Genomic DNA, 22635 nt, shown 5'->3' with positions numbered 1-22635 from the left:
CAGCCAACTCCCCCCTATTATTCAAGCAGATTTGCTAAAACTTTAATTACACAGTATGGTATGAATCAGCCAGGAGTAAAGCACTCAAGCTATGATCCTTACATAGAAATGGTACGTGAGCTATTAGGTACTGCACCAATTTTATTAAACTGGTCAGTATCTGCAACCCTTTTAAATTTTGTATAAAAGGAGGGCTTTTTTTTTTGTTAATAATGTACATAAGACAGAATAAGATTACTTCAGCATTTATGTGAGATCACTTCAATGTCTTCCATGAAAACTTCTGGAGTAAATCAACCCAATTCTAATCCAGTGCCTCCAGTTGATGCTGCCTTGCTAATTGTAACACTTACATGAATTTGGCTATAAGTAAAAGCCACAAAGTACATACTTAGGGCAATATAATTTTACATTAAGAAGTCCAATGTCCTCACTAGAAAGAGACAGATCTTCATTATCATGAAGTACTTTATGAATTATCACTAGCACTTCAGAATTTCAGATTTGAATCCTTATTTAAGCACTAGAACTACATGTTCCTAAAATGATCTCAAACAGAAAGTTCTGAGAGCCAATACTTGTGTATCTGCCTGCCTTTAATTATGCAGATACTCTGACCAACAGCAGTGGGATTACTGGAAAGGTAATTCAGTTATGTACTTCAGAGTTATTAGGATGAACACCTAAAACATTCTAGTGTAACAAAGGGACGTGGTCCTGAAAATTACAAAGGAAAATGTTTCAAGCTTAAGGAATACCTGCAGCCTTAAAACATTTACGAGAGCCAACACTTGCAGTCTATCAGGCTGCAAATTCAAGTGTTACAGCTACTATGACAGCACTGCACAACAAATTTACTTATTCAGAGTGTCAAGTAACAGCTACGTCAGTCAGTTAATAGTTTAGCCTTGGGTTACTCCCATTTAAACCCAGATATATGTTTCTTTCAAGAACTCAATCCACGAAAAGTATTGCAGTAATGTCACCAGTGCTCTCACCTCACAGAAGACTCCTGAGAAGCCCTGTGAACACAGGCAACTGAATCCATTCACCAGGTCTTTGCAACGGCCTCCATTTTGGCATGGGTTGCTTTCACACTCATTTGTTTCCGTCTCACAGTTTTTTCCTGTGAAACCTCGAGGGCATAAGCAATGGTAACCATTCACTTCATCCTTCACGGATGGGAAAAAAAAAAACAAGCAAAAGTAGAAAGAATTGTTATTGATAATAATACTTGCATACAAGTATTCAAGTTATTTCTACATTCTGCATTTGTGAACAGCAGGAGCACCACATAAAATTATTCTTTGAAATGGTGCAAGAGCCTGCAAGTGCAATACTACACTTTTAACATTTAACCTCATTTAACCAACACGTAATTGCAAAAGATAGAATTCATAACTAGCCAGAACAAGATTTATTTTCAACATGGCATGTAATAAACAAGAGTTACCTTACAAGTTCCTCCATGCTGACATTGTCCATGACAGTCATTAATATCTATGGATAAAATATGCACGGCATTAGAATTTATACTGGAAGACAAAGCTGAAAAGTACAGGTCTAGCATAAAAATGCAGAACAAATGATTTTCAGAAAGGATTTTTCTAGATGTTTCAATGAAAAGCAAGGATGCCTGATGTCTGAAGAGATTAATATTTTAAAGAATACGTAACAGAAAATTACATACTACATATTTCTATTACAGTGTAATAGAAATTAAATCAAATGCTATCAGATAATTTCACATCTATCATTTTACCTAAAAAGTATTTTAAATTGAATTAGTACACGATATCATTCAGAATCAGGAATGAGTGAGTAGGGAGATGTTTATTAGAGTTATGTAAGTGTACATCTAAGCTCATTTTAATATTAATTACACCTCTAAATAAATTTTCAAACCATATTTTCAATTTATATTGCTGTAAGTTAGGAAAATCCTGACAACAGGGGGTTCTTTTCTGTACAAGTATGTATACTATCATTCACCATAAAACCTTTTTTTAAAAGAATAAAGCATCCTATGATCAACATATATTAAAGAAATACTAACTGATATGACAATTTACTCCTGTCCATCCTGGAATGCAGTCACAGTAATATCCACCAATGAGATTTTTGCAAGAGTAAGCATTAACACAGGGTTTCCCCTCACACTCATTAGCATCTGTGAAAGAAGATAAAAGAAAGAAGAGAATAAAGCACCAACCCAGAAACAGATTACCACAGCACCAAGCAAAGTTCCCATGCAATCCAAGCATCAGAAGCTCATATTATACATTGGTATGGCACTAAAACCATTTACATACCACAGGTTTTTAACGCGCACTTGTCTATAGTAGCACATGCATGTTATCTTACTTTTCCCTTTGCCAAAACTCAAAAAGGTAATATGTTAGTTAGTGAGGGCAAATCCCTTCCTTGCCTCCGTAAGCTTATAGTCACTGTTCTGCCACCATGAAGAAGGAGCTACCATCACCAAGGCTGCATTTTGAAACAGAAAAGTTATCGGGCATTCTAGAAGAACTATTATAAGTAAGCTTAACTTGGGGCTTAAATAGTTACAGGTTCACTTGAAACTTCTGGCTTTAAGATCTATTAAAGAAGAGCTAAGATACCAATAGCAACACACATCTTCAATGTTCTCTTTAATAAAAATCGTATCAGAAACACACTTACAGAGTTATTTTGCTATTTAGGAGTAATGTCCAGTGGTCTTCAAAACTTTAGAAGGTAATTTACTTACCAAGCTGACACGTTGCTCCAATCCACTGTTGTGGACATATACACTCAAATGCATTAACACCATCAATGCAGGTCCCTCCTTGAGCACAAGGGTTAGATGCACACTCGTCAATATCTGGAAAGTCAAAGTATGCCTTCCATTATATGGTTTAAAATTTGGCTTAAACTGTGGGGTATAAGTTATTTTGAGATGAAGGGGGAGAACATACAAACAAATAAGCTTAGGAACAGACTAACATTTCTAACCTAATTTTTTTACTTAGGCTTTTCTCACATCTTTGATATAGAAAATTTCAGAGTTCCTCTCTCCCCTGCCTGCAAACAACAAGGTGATTCAGTTACTCTGCTAACTATTAACACATTCACTGAAAGCCATATTCCTGGATCACGACATAAGTTTAGCCAGGTGGTTTTTTGGTGTTTGTTTTTTTTTGTTTTTTTTTTTAGGAGAGTTGCTGTTGAAAAATGGATAAAAATCCTGTCTTCCACATCATGGGCAACAGGCACTTAAATATTTAAGCAAGTAATCTACTCTTCTACAACTTTAAGAAGGGCAGAACCTTTCATGTTCACGTTTGTATCTCTTAAAATGAATCCATTCTGTATTTTGCTTTAGACAGGCTAAAGAGTCAGAAATCGTCCTACAAGCTTTGGCAACAGCATTTATTTCTATATGGTCCAGCTTTTGATAACCCATGGATCTCAACTGCATCAAATAGATACTCTGCTGGCTGGCTGCACAGTACCACTAATCTCTTCAGAGGCTCCCAATGCATAGCTGTTAAAGGACAGGTAAGGTAAAGGATTACCACCAAATTCCACATCCACAGTCCATGATTACCAAGTAAGCTGTATCAACCCTTCCAACCCAACAGGTCAGTCATCAGTAAATGCATACCCACCAATAGCACATGTTGGTCCACTCCACCCTGATGGGCAGTGACACTTGAAGCCTGACGAAATTTCGTGACAAATTCCACCATTAGCACAGGGATTAGATACGCAAGCGTGCTCAGCTGGGAAGAAAGAGTGAAAGAAATTCTTGCTAAATACTCTTCCAATATCAATTAAGGAGAACTTACATGGTTAGAATTCGCATTCTGATTAAAGTGACAAATAGCATGAGTGTTAGAGAGGTGCCTGTACAGAAAAATTTGGAGCTTCCTCTCCCTAGCTGCAGACAGTAAGATTCCCAGTAGGAGACTGAAGCAGGATTTTTACCGAAGGTGCATCCTTCGTATCTACTAACTAGAAAGCCTGAAGGCAGACAAGTCACTCATATCTCAATAACCCAAGAGCTAGAGAAGTTCCCCCTTAAGCTATTGTTTCCAGCCATGCACTACCACCTCCAGAGTGCTCCAAGCATATTTTTTTTCCTTCAGTGAGACAAAACAGATATGCTGTATGCAGAGGTAGTAGTAGTAGTTTAAGTATCAAAGGTCTGTTTAGCTTCATTCTAATACTGTTCCTTGGAAACAGTAAGTATAGAGGCACTTGCAATTATAGGCAGTACTGCTTGTTGTCACTCCATGTAGGGGGCTGTATGCAGAAGCTGCATTAAGCAACAGTAAGGTTGAGGAGGGACAAGTTGTACACCATCACTTTTGAATATTTTCCCCTCTCAGAAGCCAAGGAAGCTTCTGGAAAGAAGAAAACAATCCCTTTGCTAGGCACAGCTTTCTAATTGTTGCTGACATTTATATTTGGAATCTTTCTTCCAGGGATGTTACCTAGTTTGCAAACTGACTTTGCATTGTCTAGGAAGTTAGACACTAGTACCTAAAGCAGCTCATATACCAATCTAGTGTTAATAATCAGTATAGAACTCATCAAATATATGGCTCCTTTTATCACTGTCTCCTCATCTGGAGAGCCAAGGTGTTTCCCCACATCTTTTGGGGTAAGCTAAGACAAGATTTCATCCATTTTAGCCCAAACTTTGCATCGCATTCTACCAGCTGAAGCAAAATTTAGGTTTTGATAGTTATCACTAAAACCACACAGCACTTTTAGAAATTCAAAGAAGATCTACATCTTGATAAATGTGAAAACCTTCTGGTGATAATAGTTTAGTGAAATTAACAGTGAAACTGTTGAGTTAAAGAAAAAAAAATGGGTTATTTCCATCCATACTTTTAACTATATCAAGGAACAGCAAAATTCAAAGTGAGAAGACGGGGAATATCACGTTTAAAAAAAAAAAAAAGGATTTAACAGTCTATCATGGCAAAGAGAGTCACAGCAGAACACCCAAGTGAATATTACAGGTGAAAAAGTTGAACCAAAAGTTCAAAAGTTTTCTTTTTTTTCTCCAAAAATCACATCTTTACAGCAAAATAGGAAAGAAATAGAAATTGCACACCTGCCGTTTTATCTCCAGAGACAGAATAGTCAGAAAAAGTCTCCAAATACCAAAATAGTCTCCAGTACATTAAAATTTTGGTCTTTGTGTAACACATACACAGATATACATGAAAAAAGCTATATGCTCTCTTTGTAGCGTGGTTGAGATAGGAAGCAGTTTTTCATGTTGGACAGACACAGATCTGTTAAAACTCTAGTCAAGAAGGCATACTTCATCAGAAATATAGTTTAAATGCTTTCATCCATTTCACCAATGGGAACAGGGATTACACTTAACTTTTCATTTAGACTGCTCAAGGTGACTCTGTAAGAGGGCTTGAACACATTTCCATAGTAGTTAACATCTGCGTCATTAACCCAAATGTATTACAAGTCACACGTTAAAAGATGATTTTAAAAATCAAGTTTCAGCTGATCAAAAAGGGTAGTCAACACGTTCAGGCAGCTAAAAATTGGGCCAAGCCCCACTCCATGGTTAAAATTGAGGTGTCCATTACTACCACCTTCCTTAGTCACCAGGTTGTCAAAGATGCATGTTTACAAGCAAGCCAGAAGACGAGAAAACAGGTAGCAGGGAGAAAGATAACAAGGAAAGGCTGCAGTTCCATGAGACTATAGCCCAATTGCATGGGAGCTAAAGGGAAGACATATACTCAGTCTTATCTAAATCCAAGGGAAAATGTTGCAGCACTTTTGTTACCTTCAGTGTTTTTTTTGAATAGCCAGCCTAAGCCACTAAACAAAGAGTGACTGAGCTGGCACATCCCCACTATCACACAAAGTAACAATCAAGTTGAAAGGACAAGTTGCACATCATCACTTATCACACTTCCCTTTCTCAGAAACCAAGCTAGCTTTTGGAAAGGAGAAAACAGGCCCTCCACTCTACACCAAAAAAAAAAAAAAAGCAGCAACAATGAGCGTATAGAAATGCCACCTGGCCAACTAGAACATAGCCATGCCTAAAACAGTCTCAGATTACTGAAGATACGTGCAATATCCAGACGTACCAATTTCGCAGTTCTTTCCAGAGTAGCCATCTGGGCAAGCACAGCGATATTCATCTGGTTCAGTATTCATACAGGTTCCACCGTTCAGGCAGGGATGGTGATTTCCACAGTAATTCAGATCTGGACAGAGAAAGGTGTCAATTGACAAGGAATACAAATCTCACCATTTTAATCCGTAGTCAGACATACAGATGCCTTTCTAGCTTTAACGTCATTCACCCATATCACCCCCGTATTCCATTAGCTAGCCTGCTATCTCATTCCTATCCACAGAACACGGAAGGATGAACAAGAGACAACAGCATGAGTTAGGAAAATCAGGACCATACCAAGCCTTTTGTCTTAAACTGCCTATACTTATGATGTTTAGGCACCACCTGTCATAAAAGAATCAGGCACAGAAATACTCAGGTAGTTGCACACGAACAGGAAAAAAATGGTTAATGAGTTATCAGTTAATCATGCAACTTTACTTATTTTTCCTGTACATTAATGTTAAGTACCTTTGTTACAGAGCAGGCCACCCCAGTTGGTTTCACAATTACACTGCCATGGTTCATTACAGCTCCCATGAGCACAGCCTGGGTAGCGGACACACTCATCACAGAACTGTCCTTGCCAACCATAATGACACCTAAGATGTAAGTTCACATGTTAAGAGTTAGCAACATGATGCTTAATTGTCAGCATTACAGGTATTTAGAACGCTACACTTACCATTCTCAAGAACAAGGTCAATGTTCAATGCGCAACAAATAGCAAAACTTTATTTCTCCTGTTTAGAAGGGACATACTAGTTCTGTTGAACATCCTTACTGGAACTCATCTTGCTCAACCATATTACACACCATGGCAACAAACACCACCACACACTATGCATTATGAGAACTGTACGTAAATCAGTTGTTCTTTCACAAAAAGTCCCCATCTTCAAGTAGTCATCTCACACTAGGATAAAAATTGTGATTGGTATAACAGAGTTGAAATTACTTTTCAAAAGGAGACCACTGGCTTACTGCATCAAGCACCATAGCATTTTTCTCTCTATGAAGATAGCTTTCAAGATATTAGATAGTTTGTTCTGGAGTGCTACAGTCTTGAAAGATCAGGGCAGTCAGAGATGCAGCTGTCTTGTCAATTTTCTCGGGACTTAGTGTCTCAAGAGAACCCTTTTTACAGATTTATTCTATTATATCCTCAGTGTTCTCTAGTGACATCATGAAAAGGGTGCTCTTTGGAGAAAGGAGGAGAGAGAATAGAAACAAAAAACATTAATAATTCATTTTTTTTAAGCAGAGTTGAAATTTTGTCAGAAGATTTCTTCAGGGACCAATATATTTATGTTATCTGTAGCAGAATTCTGCTAACAAAAGCAACTGCTTATTCTACAGGAAAAGCGTTAAAAGTCTGAACTTCAGAAAAAAGAAAAAGAAAAGGACATAGGCTAGTGGGTTTTTTTGTTTTGTTTTTTAAAAAAACAACCTTAAACTTCATACACATTTTAATCAAAAAGAAATAGTAAGGTTGCTCTTTTGGGCCAACAAGAAAACATTCTGCCTGTTATTTTAAGAGTATTTCTTATAAACAACTTAAGAGCCATACTAGCAGAGAGACACTTAAAAACACAGTGAATGGGCACACGAATACCAGTGGAGCCCTAATGCCTAGGGGGGAAAAAAAGCATAAGAAAGGAAATTGTACTTTTTCAGATTTAACACCTCCTTTCTATTATCAACATGCTTTGAACAACATAAAAGAACAGAAAATAAATTCTTAAGTCATTGGGGCGTGGTAAGAGAAGACAAGGAAAAGAGGTATAAACGAGGAGTCTTGGTTCCTTGTGAATCAACCCACCTCCACCATTTCAGTAAGCTGTATCAGTCCCCAGAAGAACAGAACAGGTTATGCTGTCAGCATTTTTAAATTGCTACTATTTACATAGGCAGAAGGAATCTAGATGCAGATCTCTCTGAGTCCCAGTAGCTGCTCCTCATTCAAAACCTCCCTGTTGTGGGATCCCTACGGAGATCCTCAGCTGTGTACCTAGTCCAGAAGCCTCCCATCACTCATTGAAGCAAGGCTGTCAGAAGCCTGGAGAACATACGTATTTCAGAAGCAGCTTTCTTTTGCTGTATTAGCAGTAAGAGGAAACAAATACTGCTCCTGCTAAATTTGATCTCTTCCTTCCTCCTCAAGGACAGAAAAATCTTTTCAGGGGCTGGTAATAAACAATTAAAAAAAAGTACTGTAACTCACTTTACTGGCCCCAACCCAAATCTTCATCCATGCCACTACTGCCAGTGATTCACCATGACTATCCTAGCCAGAGCCAACTCCCCACCCACAACACAACAACCATTTGCAAGGGGTGAAAGTCTGCATCACAAAGCAAATAATCACAATAGCTCAATTTGTTTTTGATACCCAATGGATAACAAGTTTCTTTGTTTAACACTGCACTGGTGATTAAGAGTGTAAAGAAAAATACAGCCACCTTCTTAGAACTTGAAGGCATCTTAAGCACCTACTTGAGTTTGTAGATATGCTTGACTGCATTAAAATTAGTTCACTAGAAAAGGGTTGCTGCTTTTTCATGATATTCAATAGAGTCAAAGTTTACCATTAAAGTTACCATCAAGCCCGAGGGAAAATAATTTCTAGAGGCTAAAAGCAGCCCAAAGGAACACAGTGTTTACAAGTCAAAAGGTTACTATGTGGTAAGTTGATCAGCCTTCAGTTTACAAGGAAGAGTAAATTAGGATTTCCTCTTGAACAGGAAGTCTGGTCGCATCCTACATTAGCAGGTGCTAGAGCAGCTTTAATCCCACTTCCTTCTAAAGATAATGTTTACACAGATCTCAGCTCACCCCTAGAGCAAGATGTGATCAATAAAGTGAAATCAATTCAGAAATAGGAATGTTGTAATTTATAACAAAAATACCAAGCCACAACACAAAGATGAAAAAAGTTTAATGATCCACTACGAGAAGCCCAAAAGGTACAGATATAAAAGCAACATCATCTATAAAAAAGACCCAACAAACCAAAACAAAAAACCCTCCCAGAATTCATTTTCAAATGACAACCACTTGTATAAAAGCCAAAAGTAAACTGCTAGTCTGGTTAACGGTGGGCTAAAGTTACTACTTCTCTGCCCCTCCAGTTGAGGATAATCTGTTGGAAATTCCTGCAATCCTAAATTTTTCACATCTGAATAAATAAATAAATAAATATTAGAGAATCATAAGGATTCCCATTGTTTAACAGACAAAGAAAATTCTTATTGGAATCAAGATTCTACTTCCTTTGTCCTTCCCCTCTGCTGACTTCATCGGCTTTAACTTGCCTTTACAACTAAATGCGCGCAAAACAATCCGAGATGGCTTAATCTCAGCCCTTGCTGGGTTATTAGCAGTACAAAAGAAGCTACCATAAATAGACTGCTACAGTTTAGTAACTTCCTGATGGAAGGCTGAAGTACAGGCATCTGCTCCCAGACCAAAGCCTCCCTTCAGGTCAGGATTAACAGAGAGAGAGTGCAATAGGAATAGAAGAACAATTGCTAGTTATCTTAAAACTAAAAACAAGCAGAAAAGATCCTGATAATTCTACTGACTTGCTTCACAGCTTCCATTTTCCATAGGTGGGAGTCTCGTGGCAATAGAAAATGAGAATTTAAATACAAGGCTGGAGGAAGGGGAGGTGGCAGGAGTTAACATTAGCAAAGCTTCTAGATAACATTTCAGTCTTGAGATTAGAGAAACTGCAACAGTGCAGGAAAAAATACTATTGTCATTGACAAGTAGATAAAGCCACAATAATTCAACTCATAGTCTATACATGGTTACAATAAGCAAGCGGGCCTTCAAACAGCTAAATCCAGCACAAGGAAGAAAGGCCTTCTACAGTAAGTCTCAATGTGTTTAAAGTATTTAATTTAGTACCAAGGAATCCTGCAGAAAGCACACACCATTCCGCACTGTTCAAAGACACCTATGCACTCAGAAGCAGGAGCCAGGAGGTGAGATGGGGAAAGGAGAAAGAAATAGAAGATTTGGGGTTTTTTTGCTTTCTCTGGGGCTATTAAAAAACCTAACTGGTCAAGTTCAATAAAATTGAGGTTATTTTTTTTTTCCTACAGAACTATGCTTTCCCAATGTTCTTCTGAAACAGTTTTAAGTAAGGAAAACACCGAATACTGATCTTTGCTTTCCTCTGAGGATGTTTGTGTCACATTTATTTAGTGAAAGCGAGGTTTAAATTGAGCATTTCTGGTGTTCAGAAGATCCCATGTTGCTGTATGTAAACAGATACTTTGTAAGGCCCTGAGCAATCTGGTCTAACTAGACCTACTTTGGGCAGGAGGTGGGACTTTCCAAACTCCATGATTTTATGATAAATCCTACAATGGCAGTTATGGAAGTGATGTGGAAAGGTGAAGAGATGTACTCAAATCCTGACGGCCTGTAAACCATGGTCCCTCAGCACCTTGCATGATTAACTCATGCTTATTCAAAAGGAAGACGCCTGTTACATACCAAAAAGCTAGGGTGCTCTTAACCATCAATATTAACTCAGCTGTTTTATACTATCTTCACACATGGTTTATTGTCCTAGTTAATCACTTCTGGTTATTTGAGAATCCTGAACTTTCTGTGCAGGAAGTTCACCTGACAAACTTCATACTGCAGGTCTCACTCAATCTCAGATCTACTCTGGTTAACCTTACAAAAAGGCTTGTAATACACGAGAATGAGAGGATAACTAAATAAATTCTGTTCTACACCTAGCTACAGAGCTTTGTCAGCACCTAAGCACAAGTACACCTAAACCATCAATGTGAAGGAAATAAAACCCAAACTACTTCTCAACTCTAAGTCAAAATATGGGACCTAAAAATAAATTGAAAAAATCCTAGGAATGACATAGTCAATGCAGTACAGGCCTTTAAATTATGACAGGTTACACCTTTCTGGTATCTTGCACATCCATCTTAAAAAAGCTGAAGTGTGCTATATTTACATGTCATTTTTTAACCAGGCTTTTTGGAGAGAGCTTCTCCCACTCATATTTCAATTGGAAGCTGTGGCCAAAACACTCAACACAGGAAAACGAAGCAAAACAGTGACATTAAGAGCAGAAGCAAAATGCATCATTCAGGGGTGGGGGAGAAATAACCCTCTTAAATGGAAAACCACTAAATTTTCTAATGACGTGAACAGGATGGTGTTGCATAGGCCAGAACAATAGCTTTATATTAGTTATTTACTTAAAATAACTATAAGAAAGTCTGTTTAATCTTTTAAGAGATTAATTGTTGCATAGCAGGCAGCAATATGGTCTAGCTGTTAGGAGATCTTACAACTCTAAGCATCCGGATTCAATGTTATAGCTAGTACGGTACTCACTAAGGATTTCTCACAGAAGTCCTTTCTCCACTTTCCTACCTTTGAAAAAGGCATAATGGTTTTGTGAATAGGGAAGGAAAAGATGCTCATTAATGAACACAAGTAATTTAATTACCTGAAAGCTTGTTGTCTTTTCCTCTCACCCTGAGCATTCTTGTTAGACCAAAAGATACAAACCTCTCCCTACACACTTTTTTTCCTCCCCTGATAAAGGAAGTCATTGAAAGCTAGCATTCTCACTGCAGTACTTTAGAGTTTTGTGAAGGAGCTGATAGAGGGGATGGTTAAGAATTGTTTACCCAGAACATACGGGGAAAGGCTGCTCAGTTAACTTGCAGTAAGGGGCTGTTTCTATATTTGCATTACTTCCCACCAGTAGCACACTTTTTAAGTGAACTGCCTGATCATTCCTGTTGATGGTGTGCTGGTTCACATCACAGAGCTGTTCTGGAACAAAGGAACGGGACCTCCTTTTAGGTTAAGCTAAGGCCATGTAAGACAATGTATGCCAGGAGCACACCTAATGTGTTCCAGCTGCAAACAGCTAGTCCACAAGACCATACTAGCGTTAGTCTAAAATTAAAAAAAATGAAGTGTTTTTAGTATGGATATTGTGTTCTCAACGTTGCTTTGGTCTACTGTTCTAATTTGTCAGCACTACCTACTATTGTAGACACAGGTTAGAGTACTACATGTTATTAGTTCCTGCACACCGGCTCACATTCTCCTGGAAGCAGCATCCAACTTTAGGATATATTCTGTGCCTTTCTACCCACTAACGATCCAAGGAAGCGAGAGCAGAGTATGCCTCAGTTCCCTAACCAATAAAGAAAGAAAACATGGGATTCTTTTCTGTTTAACTTAATACGTCTACTTGTAAAACATGTGCCAACAATCCCAGGAGGCTTACCACTTCGACGTAAAAAAAAAATAAAAATAATAAAAGCATACTGGTTATGATAACAGGCAAGAGAGTTTATATGATGAGACACAGAGCAATTGTAATAATTTTGCAAGTTTTTTGAAACTCAAGTTGTGATACAATACCTTGCATCAGAGAGGAGACAGGAGAAGGTGTCCAGGTAGGGGTACCGAATGCATTCCTGCAGGGCCAAACAATAGCCCTATGCGCTTTAGGGACCACAGCTAGTCCAAGTTGCAGGAACTGAAACGGCCAGATGCCACAGCAGCTAGCACACTGCTCAAACAAGACTTTCTAGTTTACTGTTCAGAGCAGCTTATGAGATTTCTCCAAATTTGACAGCTTATGAGATTTCTCATAATTCCATTCTGGAACAGTTGGGGAAGGAAGCCATATCATTTATCATCTGCTCTTGACAAGTCCTGCTTAGCCAATAACTCATCTGTGAGCATTTTCTAGATATTTAGAAATGGTATACCTGTTTCAGTGTTCTTTTGAGATTTCTATCTGATCTAGCTAGTATGGAAGGTTCCCATCTCTTACTTTCTCCCCATTTTTGGAAGCTGGCATTGTAGTTACTACTTTTTTTCAGTCCTCTAAGACCTTTTGTTAGTTCTCTACAGTCCTTCAATAACAATCTGCTTTGAGATGCCTCACCAGATCTCCTTGTACCCAAGAACAAGTTTACAAGAATCCAGCTGCCTTTTTTTTTTTCCCCTTCCTCAAAGCTTAGTCAGAGTTCCCAAATGTTGATGGTAACCACGTTATTCACCCAACTTGTCACAAAAACACAAGCAAGAGATTAGTGATATTGGTAGGCCTCCTACTGAAAAGGACAAGAAGACTATGCAAGCCTTTAACTTTTAACAAAGGATCTCTAGAACACCATTACACCCACAACACTCCAGGTACTCGTATCTCATTTTGCAGCTCAGGCTTTTGTTCCTGCATCTCTGTAAAGAAAGTACTGAATAATAGTTGAGCATGTTCTGGCCCTAACAGTGACAGTAAGAGGGAGCAAAATCCCTTGGGAGAGGCATACAGCACCTGCAAGCACTGCTGAACGCAAGAAGTTAGCCTCACAAGCAGGATGGAAACGGAATACAAGGACTACAAAAGGTATGGTGCTGGACAAGAACTTTGAGAAACATGAGACTTGTGATTAAATAAAAACAAAAGTCACAAACATTGTAAAACCAAAATTTTGTCACATGTAGTTCAAAAGTAATTCTAGAGTAAGACAGTTCAAAGTACACAGATTAAACAATTAATTTACTTAAAGTTACTTAAAAAGTTTTAAAAACCATATGCTTGCTTTATTCACCTTGCACAAATTCGCATTAAAGTACTATTAATGATCCCATTTCTAATTCCTTTCAGCTAGTCTATATATTCTAAAGAAATTTTTTGTATCACAGTTGTGTGAAGTAAGACTTGCATTTCCCAGGACATAACCTAGGTCCTAGCAGAGCTCCAGAAACTGAACACAAACTGAACAGTATTAGGGATTTGGCCCCTTTTGTTTTGCTTTGAAAATAGAAATTGAAGCATTCAAAGGCAACAGGAAAAGTACAAAGATTTCTGAAAATACCACCATCCTGGCAGGAATATGACAACGTAGCCCAGATATGAGGCATATGAGCCATATCTGGGCTTCTGCCAAGTCTAGACCACTCTAGATCACAAGGAAGTGAAAGATTAAGCCATTAAACCTCAAAACCATGGTTTGTGAGTGGTACCAAACATACTCAAGCCAGCAGTTTTCATCAAGGAAGGAGACCGTCACTTTTAGTTTCTCTATGTTCACTTTGATAATTTCATACGGTGATTGAGCCTAAGCCAGTTATAAGCTGTTAGGTCCAACTTTATTCATCTCCAAACATTTTAATGAAATTTAACAAAGTACTTCAAATGATGCAAAAACATACAAAAAGCACCAATCATCATGGCTTGGCAGTGTTGCTTCTTTGACAATCCCTCCTACTAATATCGGCTGGTGAAGTCAATCAATAAGACTATTTAGTCTGACACAGCAGGCTAGGAAAAAAATAAATATATTACAGCCAAACACTTTGAGTCTAGATATAGGTTGTTTTGTTTTGGGTGGGATTTTTTTTTTTTTAATTTTAAGAAGATTGCAATTTCCTATCTTTGCAAGAGCCAGCTAAGTTGCTTTTGCTTTCCTCAAGGATGTAATTTTGCTCGTTAGTAAGTTACTACTTTTTCTGAACTGCCTCCAGAATGACAAAAACCTATCACTTACCACCAGCCATACCACAAAATCATTTCTGACATTAGGTCATTTTGAGACATCAGGTCATCCCCTACTTATTTTCCAATTGTTTGGTGAAAGCTCAACAAAATAAATGGCAAACATCGTAACACTAACTTCCTCAAAACAAGGGGTACACGAACTTGCCCAACAGATGACGTACAGTTACAGCTAATGGCATATCCTTTACTAACAGTCTGCAGTCACTTAGCTACTTTTAAGATCCATTTTTAGTATAACATTTAATCCAAGAACAGATCTAAATTACTTTGGAAAATCAAAGCACGGAGGGTAGATCCTTGCTATGAGAGTTAGGCTGAAGCCTCAGAGCCATTGGTTAAGTTACCTGCATGTTCATACAAGTTCAAGATAGAAACCTTTTTCCAACTTTTCTATTTATAAATGACACTGCAGATTTTGGCAACCAAGTAGCTATTGGCACCAGATTTCCATACGTCTCACACCCATGTTTTTCTCACATTTTCATTTTCTTTCTGAATTAAAAAAAGGACATTGTTTTCACCTGTTAAATGACAGTGGCAACTGTCCAAAAACCAGTATGAAGGAATCTAGATTATAATTCAATAGCACCAAACATAGCAGTTTCTTTTAAATAACAGCTTCCTTTGTACTGCTGAAGATAAAGGTCATGTCTGTAAGACTTGCTTATTTTTAGTTCAGCATCATTTTTCTACAGCAAGTATTACCCATTTGGGTTAAAAGCAACGTTTCCAATGTAGCCTAATAACTACTACAGAATATAAGCTAAAGACAACTGTGTGAACAAGTTCAAGCTACGAAATCATATTTAAAGACGTAGCCAAGAACCTTCTGCAGAGTGGCCATACATAGAAAGGCTATTCTTTTCCTTTAACCTGCTGACCAGATCTAGCAATTCAGCAGACAGTTGTTAAGAAACAAGGCAAATGGCATACAATCCATCTGAAACATTACGTCCTTATTCCTTCCCCCAGTACTTTTTTTCAGATGAGAGAATCCATCCAACAAAATAGTGAGATTTCTGGTCAGAGTGCTTCAATAGACTCAGTGTTATTTTTGTGAGCTTTATTTAGCTGGGCAGGTTAGAAGGGGGTACCTAGACTTACATCATTAGATGCTTCTTCACATCAGCGACATGCTGTAAGGAAAAGCTTTGCTCGCATGAGACTATCAACAGGCACCTAAAAAAAGGTACCATAACCACCAGCCCCCCATCTTCAAAGGTTTTGTATTCCCTTCTTTAAAGCTTCCTCCTCCTCCGCAACTTTTGTTTTCCCAGATACAGCTGGTATCACAGAGAAATGAAAGCTAAACAGGTGTCCTGGTTTGAGATAAAACAACCTATTTTCTGTTCAGTAATTTTGCTTTTCAGCTAAAGTGGCCAGCCCAGCCCAAACCACGACAGCGCACCAGCCCCTCTCACCCTGCCCAAAAAAGGGTACTGCTTTGCATTTGCTTAAGCCTGATGCTTTTTCACCTTTATTCAAATGCTCCTTGCATTCAAAAAGGAAACGTTCACAGGTCCCTAGGACACTCCTTTGATATCTACAGGACTCCAGAAAGCCTTACATGAATGAAAATTCATTAGAGTAGGTTTTGAGAACCTATGGGGAAATGTGCCCTTGGAAGGCTCGAGGGAAGGAGCACTTCTTACTCAGGTAGAAGTGATACTGGCCCAGCTCTCAACCACAATCTCTACTTCTAATCTAAAAAAACCCAAACAACTCACCAACAGCAGTACGGACACACAATACTTGAAATCACAAGCAGAATATTTAATGATAAGAAAAGATCACAAACAACATTAAATAGAAGTATTCCTTCTTACAGAAATGAAGCCATGGTTTAAACATCTGCCTTGGAAAAAAAAAAATAAGGGAGGTGTTAGAGCTCTTCAGAAGTGAAACTGTACATGCACTGAAACAGTGCACTTCATACACAGGAATTCACAGTTTTCAGTCAGATTTCAGAGCTACAACACAGCAAATCTACAAGTCAACAGCACCTGATGGAAGTTTCAGGGTGGTAAAAAACCACCTTGTGGTGCAATGATATAGGACTGACTTTGTTATCTGCCATACTTGCACTGTCAGAAACTTCAGGCTTCTCAACAGGATGAGAATTGTTTGCATGTCAGCTGCCACAGCTCACAAACTGGCACTTCAACCCCAGCTTAGCTCTAAGCCCAAAGTTAAGCAACCTGCATCCCATTCCTGCCACTTACATGATGCTTGTAGTAGTTACTAGTAGGATGATGAAGCAGAATTGCCTTAAACTATCACAGCTTGCCACAAATGGTATTTGTCAGCTCTCAGGGGTTCTGGCAGCCAGTTCAGCTTCGCATCATTCCAAGCAACCAGATTCAATACAGCTTACAAAGGAACCACTGCACAAATCCACTCTTAAAATGACACATACAACTCTGACCATAAATAAACTCAAAAACTTATACAGGATCCCAAACTCACAAGTATACCTGTCTCATTTCTTCAACAGTCAGTGTAAAAATAGCACCCATTTCCCCTTGACCTACTGTGTTGGATGCCTGAACTTTTACAAGGAAACAATCAACTCCTCTTGCTACCAGAAAGGCTATTTAGGTTTCATCACAAAGTTAAGGGAACATTTCAGACTGTTCTCTCAGATTTAGGGGCCACAAATCATTCACTTGGGGTAGAAAGTTTAAGTTGGGGTTGCTACTGTTATCTCCATTACTACCAACAAACCCCTTTTTTATTGGAAAAGCTAAGTTTACTATATTTCGGTGATCAAGTATATAGAGTGTCTAGCACTGTGAGCATTTCCTAATCATAACAGTCCAACGAGCAAGCTCCCTTTTTTATTTGAGGGGAGCAGATAGTACATAGAGATCAAAGCCTCTAAGAATTTTGGAAAGAAAGAAAAAAAAAAGATTATTCTCATTTGATAAAGGCATAGTTTTGGATTACATGAAGCAAATCTTTTCAGTCCTGTACACGCAAAAGAATAGAATAGGACTGCAAAACAATATGAATTATATGCAGTTCTTACACATGTGAAATCTACCTCAGATCCATTTTCATCCATACAATTGTATACTTTTTTTTCTTTCATTTTGAAGTAGACTTTTTAAAAGTAGCAACATACACAGAAAATACCAGAAAGATCAGCACTCATAAAAAAAGATATTCAAGCATGCAGACTTACTTGCATTCCCCAGGTGTACTGCAGCCTCCATGGAGCAAATTACATCCTTGTTTACATACAGCTGTAAATAGAAAAAGGTTTAGGCATCAGTCTGGGCAGCAAGGTAATCCATTAGTACAGCAGCAATCTGGAACTCTTTAGCCAGGGCTTCTGTCATTTAGCCTATTTGTTGCTTGTGCAAAGCAGACTGTCTTTTGTCATGTTCCAAGAATTGTTGCTTCCACTTAGCTATTTCACAAAACACAGCCCCATTACAACTGTTTGAAAAATAACTTAAGGTAACTCCTTGAAAAAGTTGCTAACAAATACGGCTGCAGCAAGAATGTCTGCACTGAAACATTTCTCAAATACAGGGGTTTTTTTTAAACCTGGTGTTAGACCAGTATTATGCCGGAAATCCCAAGCTTCAAAAGATACACGTGACCTTGAGTAAGCCCTAAAATGGTCTCCCCTCTCATTAACGGGGGTTTTACTGAAAAGGAACAGAAAACAAAAACAAGAAGCCCTCAGAGAGAAGAGTATGTCAAGCAATTTTAGCACTAATTACTCGTTGAGACTGAAGGCAAAATGCAAAGAGATCTGATTGAGTGGTATAATAAAAAAGATGGCTACACTTGAATTTCTGCTCACGTTAAGAGCTATAAAAAAGTTTTCAGCTTTGCGTATGCTACACTTAGAACTTTTTCATTTGCAAAAATAGAGTTATGAGGGCATTTTTACAGGATTAAAGGTCTACAGTATTACCAATATCAAGACTATTCAATAATATCTTACCTTAACAAATGCAATACATCATTTTGCTTTGAAGTAACACCACCATCAAATAAAGTCAATTAGTAAAAAGATGTTTCACTATTTTGAATCCTAAATTTGTTGTGTAGCCCCCATAGCACAACCCACAAGCAACACTGTATCCTGCCCTGGGCTCCACTCTTCACAGAGAATGGTTTTTTTCAAAGATTTTCATTCAAACGACAAAGTATGTATGCGTTAAAATTAATGCTCCATAGCACTGACACTACAGAAATACCTACTTCAGTTTATACCTACTACAGATACACATTAGAGCTAATGTAAAATGAAGCAAACAATACTACCTTGTTTACATTCTTCTCCCATCCAACCTTCCATGCAGGCTTTGTTTCCATTTTGATCACATGTGTAGTGACCAACAAAATCGTCTCGAGGGCCACAAAATTTATTGCACAGAGCACTGTAGTAGTTTTCATCACACTTTACTCTTATTTGTACTTCAAAATGGGCAACAGGACCATTAAATTGTAGTGTCTTCCATCGATCTTCTGGGTTGATCATGCCAGCATGCGCCACTCGTTCTATTAATAAGTCTTCACCTTTTTTAAAAAAAAAAAAAACCAAACAGGTGGCAGTATTCAGATGATAAGTTAATAGCACACAAAAGCATATGAATTCAAATCAAAAGTATTCAACTGGTTAAGAGAAAACCTAGTAAAGAAAATGTTAAGATGATAAAGATCTACTGTATAACTGAATTTTCCTTTGCCTTGCAAAGTTCATTACAGGAAGGCCAATTTAAAAAAGTGTCCCAAAGGAAATATTAAAAAACCCTGGAACATAATCCATAGGAAATAGCTTATTTTTCAAGGCAGCCAAACATACCACACCCACATGCTGACAACCAGCAGCTTTATCTTGATCTGAGGCTCTTTTTGTTCTTATAAAATTGCAAAATCTGCATAACCTAGTAGCTGAGATATTCAAGTTCTCTGGTGCAGGTTTAATTTTAAAAATAAAGCAAAAGACATACTCAATTTGCTGCAAAATTACTAACTAATAGTAAATGCTCTAATAGCTTGCATTATGTACATAAACTAGCTTTTTTTCCATTTTATCATTCTCTCTACAGTAAAGGTAAATCATCTTTAACAACCATTTCATAGAACACTTTGTGCAGCTAGAATTTGATATTTTGTGAAGAAATATACAAGTGAACCCAGGATTACCAAGGGTCTATTCTCAACTTTGTATCCTGCTTATCCTTATCCCCAGTGGAACTACTGATAATTGCGATCATTGTTGCAATAGACTCTGTAAGCATCCTGCCTTGCCCTCACAGAAAGCAGCAGCACTGCTACTATCAGGCTCCGTTAACTGAGACCAAATGTGCACAATGTATTAGCTGTCACATGGGAAAAGAGGATTTTAGGATATCAGATTATGGAACGGCCAACACAAAGTATTTTTATTTTATGAATATGAATTTATCCATTTTATTCTTGGTATAGAGGCTTCAGTACTAGAAGATGAGAAGAAATTATAGTCAGTACAATGAAATGATACAACTGCTTCAGTAAATGTTAAGAATAAGCAAAACACACTAAGGCTAGACAGTAGCCCCAGTGATAAGAGTTTTGAAGTGTTTTCACTATTCAAACCTGGTAACATCCTACTGCAAGAGTTTTTCTAGATCACTGCAAGCTGTGGATGGAACTCCAAGCACTATTTAAGGGCAAGGAAAAGGTACAGAAGCTCCACTTGTATACATGAATTTCATACCCATTTATGAAATAGCTAATAATATTGTCAGCTCAAAACTTCAGTGTCCACCTTCTTTAAATAATAAGGATTCTTTAAAATGCACGTTAAAAGAAATGAAGAACCAAAAACTTTCACTCAGCAAGAGGTTGTAATGGTAATGAGACAGAGTCTAAACTTCAGATTATTAACTATACAAAACACACCAAACGGGTAGCAATCAATACTAAACTACCATTTTCTGCAAATACATTTCACCTACCTTATAGAACTTGTTAACCTAATCAGTTTAGAAAATAAAACCAAAAGGAATGACTGTTTCTCACCTAGTAAGTTACTGACAGCATAGAGGTGTCCTGTGCATCTGTTACCAAGGCTGTACTTCCCCCTCAGCACGTAAAAGGACTCAAGCGACAATTTTTATTCAACTCCAACATTAAAGAAAAAGGAAAGCTACTGCAGTGGGGTGTGCAATGCATTTTATTGTAACATCTTTTTTCAAGCTTGCTTCTACCATAAAAATCTTTCCTCTTAAAACTACGGGATATTGGACTTTAAAAAGCTGTTTTAATTAAGCACTGAAAGGTTCTCCAATTATTAAGGACTCAAAGTATCTCTCTGTTTAATATTAAAGTAGTATTGCCACGTATAGGCTACAATTCGTGCTTGCCAGGACTAGTCTGCATAAAACCTTTTATAGCTAGACAAGACATATTGAAGTCTATCTCTGCTCTTTAACTCTCAAATTCCCGTACATGAGCTCCTCTATCATCCAGCAGCATGTGGTCAGTAGCAGAGTGGACGAGAAACCTGCAAGCTAGAAAAGACTGCCTGTGGTTTATTTTTGACTGAACAGGATATCTATCGTATTACCAGTCGCCATTAAATGCTTCATGATTAGATTCAATATCCTTCCATAATCTCATTCTTCTCTAATGACTATTGATCTGAAAACCTTGATGAAAAACTATAAAGGAAAAATGCTGAATCATTGGATGGTCAAGAAATTTGAACAAATAGCAAATATGCATTATAGAGATATTTTCCAACAATAAGCAACACAGGCTTATTAAAAACAGCTGCAACAGCCACTGCTATAAAAGTGTGTCCCCAAAGTGCATCAAGTGGACTGAAGAACAGGTCCTGCGATTGAAAGGAGTGGCTTACGTAGTAAAAAAAGAAAATCTTATCAAATATCTTCAGGTTAATGCAGATTCATCAAAGTTAAATAACTGGAACACGCACTACAGCTATTGCAAATATACCTATGCAGAACAGTCCTCTTGATACTGGGGGTCAAGAATAGGGGAAATAACCCAATAGTGCTTTTTTTTTTTGAACACTCAAACTTTATCTTCACAGACTCCTCTGAAATAGAATGTATTCTGAGTCTTCAGAGCTTTTCCTCTAGCTTATATCAGTAAAAGGAGGGCTTAACAAAGCCAAATTATTTACCCTGAACCACAAAAGGCATCAGGAAATCAGCTCCAAGTCATTTAGTTTTTAATACTAAATTCTTAAGTACCTAAGTATTAGAATTCTGATTTACTTCAAATTTAAAAATTATCCCAAACAGAAAGCGCATCTTCCAAAGAGATCTGTAATCACAGGGAGAAACGTGTTTGTCAAGGTTCCCCTTTCTCCCCCACAATGCCAAAGTGTTTCTGAAGATATTCAGTCTCTCACATTTAACTGTTGTGATGAGACTAGTTTGCTCCCTACATCTGGTTTACCATTAAAATTCACATTAGGAACTCACACGCATTACTTTTAGCCCTTAGTAAAGGCAATGAGCTGTATAACTGAATGTGTTTGCTCATTGGTCAAAAAAGCAGCATGTATTACTATTGTAACCTCCCACACACACACCTCAGAAGCAATAGGGCTTCTCGATTACTAAGAAGTTTCCTACAAGTCTCTCTAGACAAACAGGTAGTGGTACAGATGTTTGCATGAAAGACGATGATGGCTAAAAGGTGGTTCTTTAATTAAGCATCTGCTTTTTGGGAGAGGAGTCCTTATCTGAAGAAGGAATCCTTATCCATAACTGTGCAATCAGAAGCCATGACTACGCTTAAATAAGAACACTGCTCATCAACACGCTAACTTTTAGCAGAGGTCAGACACTCCCAACAAGCCACTCACAGGGCAATAGAAAAGTGGATGCTGGTAGCTGTTTGCAAGGAAACACACACATGGTGGCATAAGAAC

At 37.9% G+C, this 22635-nt stretch overlaps 1 protein-coding gene across 1 annotated transcript in view; it reads right to left on the bottom strand.

The window, feature by feature from the left end:
* The window catches only part of JAG2 (jagged canonical Notch ligand 2), a 70321-nt gene that overhangs the window by 16486 nt on the left and 31200 nt on the right, over window positions 1–22635 (bottom strand). Inside the window, exons 4-12 of the mRNA XM_074583793.1 lie at window positions 19008–19262; window positions 17911–17971; window positions 6626–6756; window positions 6123–6242; window positions 3651–3764; window positions 2750–2863; window positions 2057–2170; window positions 1454–1500; window positions 999–1172 (exon numbers count right to left, since the gene is read on the bottom strand). Of these exons, the coding sequence (XP_074439894.1) occupies window positions 999–1172; window positions 1454–1500; window positions 2057–2170; window positions 2750–2863; window positions 3651–3764; window positions 6123–6242; window positions 6626–6756; window positions 17911–17971; window positions 19008–19262 (1130 nt within the window). The remainder of the gene's footprint in view (window positions 1–998; window positions 1173–1453; window positions 1501–2056; window positions 2171–2749; window positions 2864–3650; window positions 3765–6122; window positions 6243–6625; window positions 6757–17910; window positions 17972–19007; window positions 19263–22635) is intronic.

This window comes from Larus michahellis, chromosome 4 (assembly GCF_964199755.1).
Source record: "Larus michahellis chromosome 4, bLarMic1.1, whole genome shotgun sequence".
NCBI lineage: Eukaryota > Metazoa > Chordata > Aves > Charadriiformes > Laridae > Larus > Larus michahellis.
Note: the sequence above shows the minus strand (reverse complement) of the source record. Positions and strands in the feature narration are given on the sequence as shown.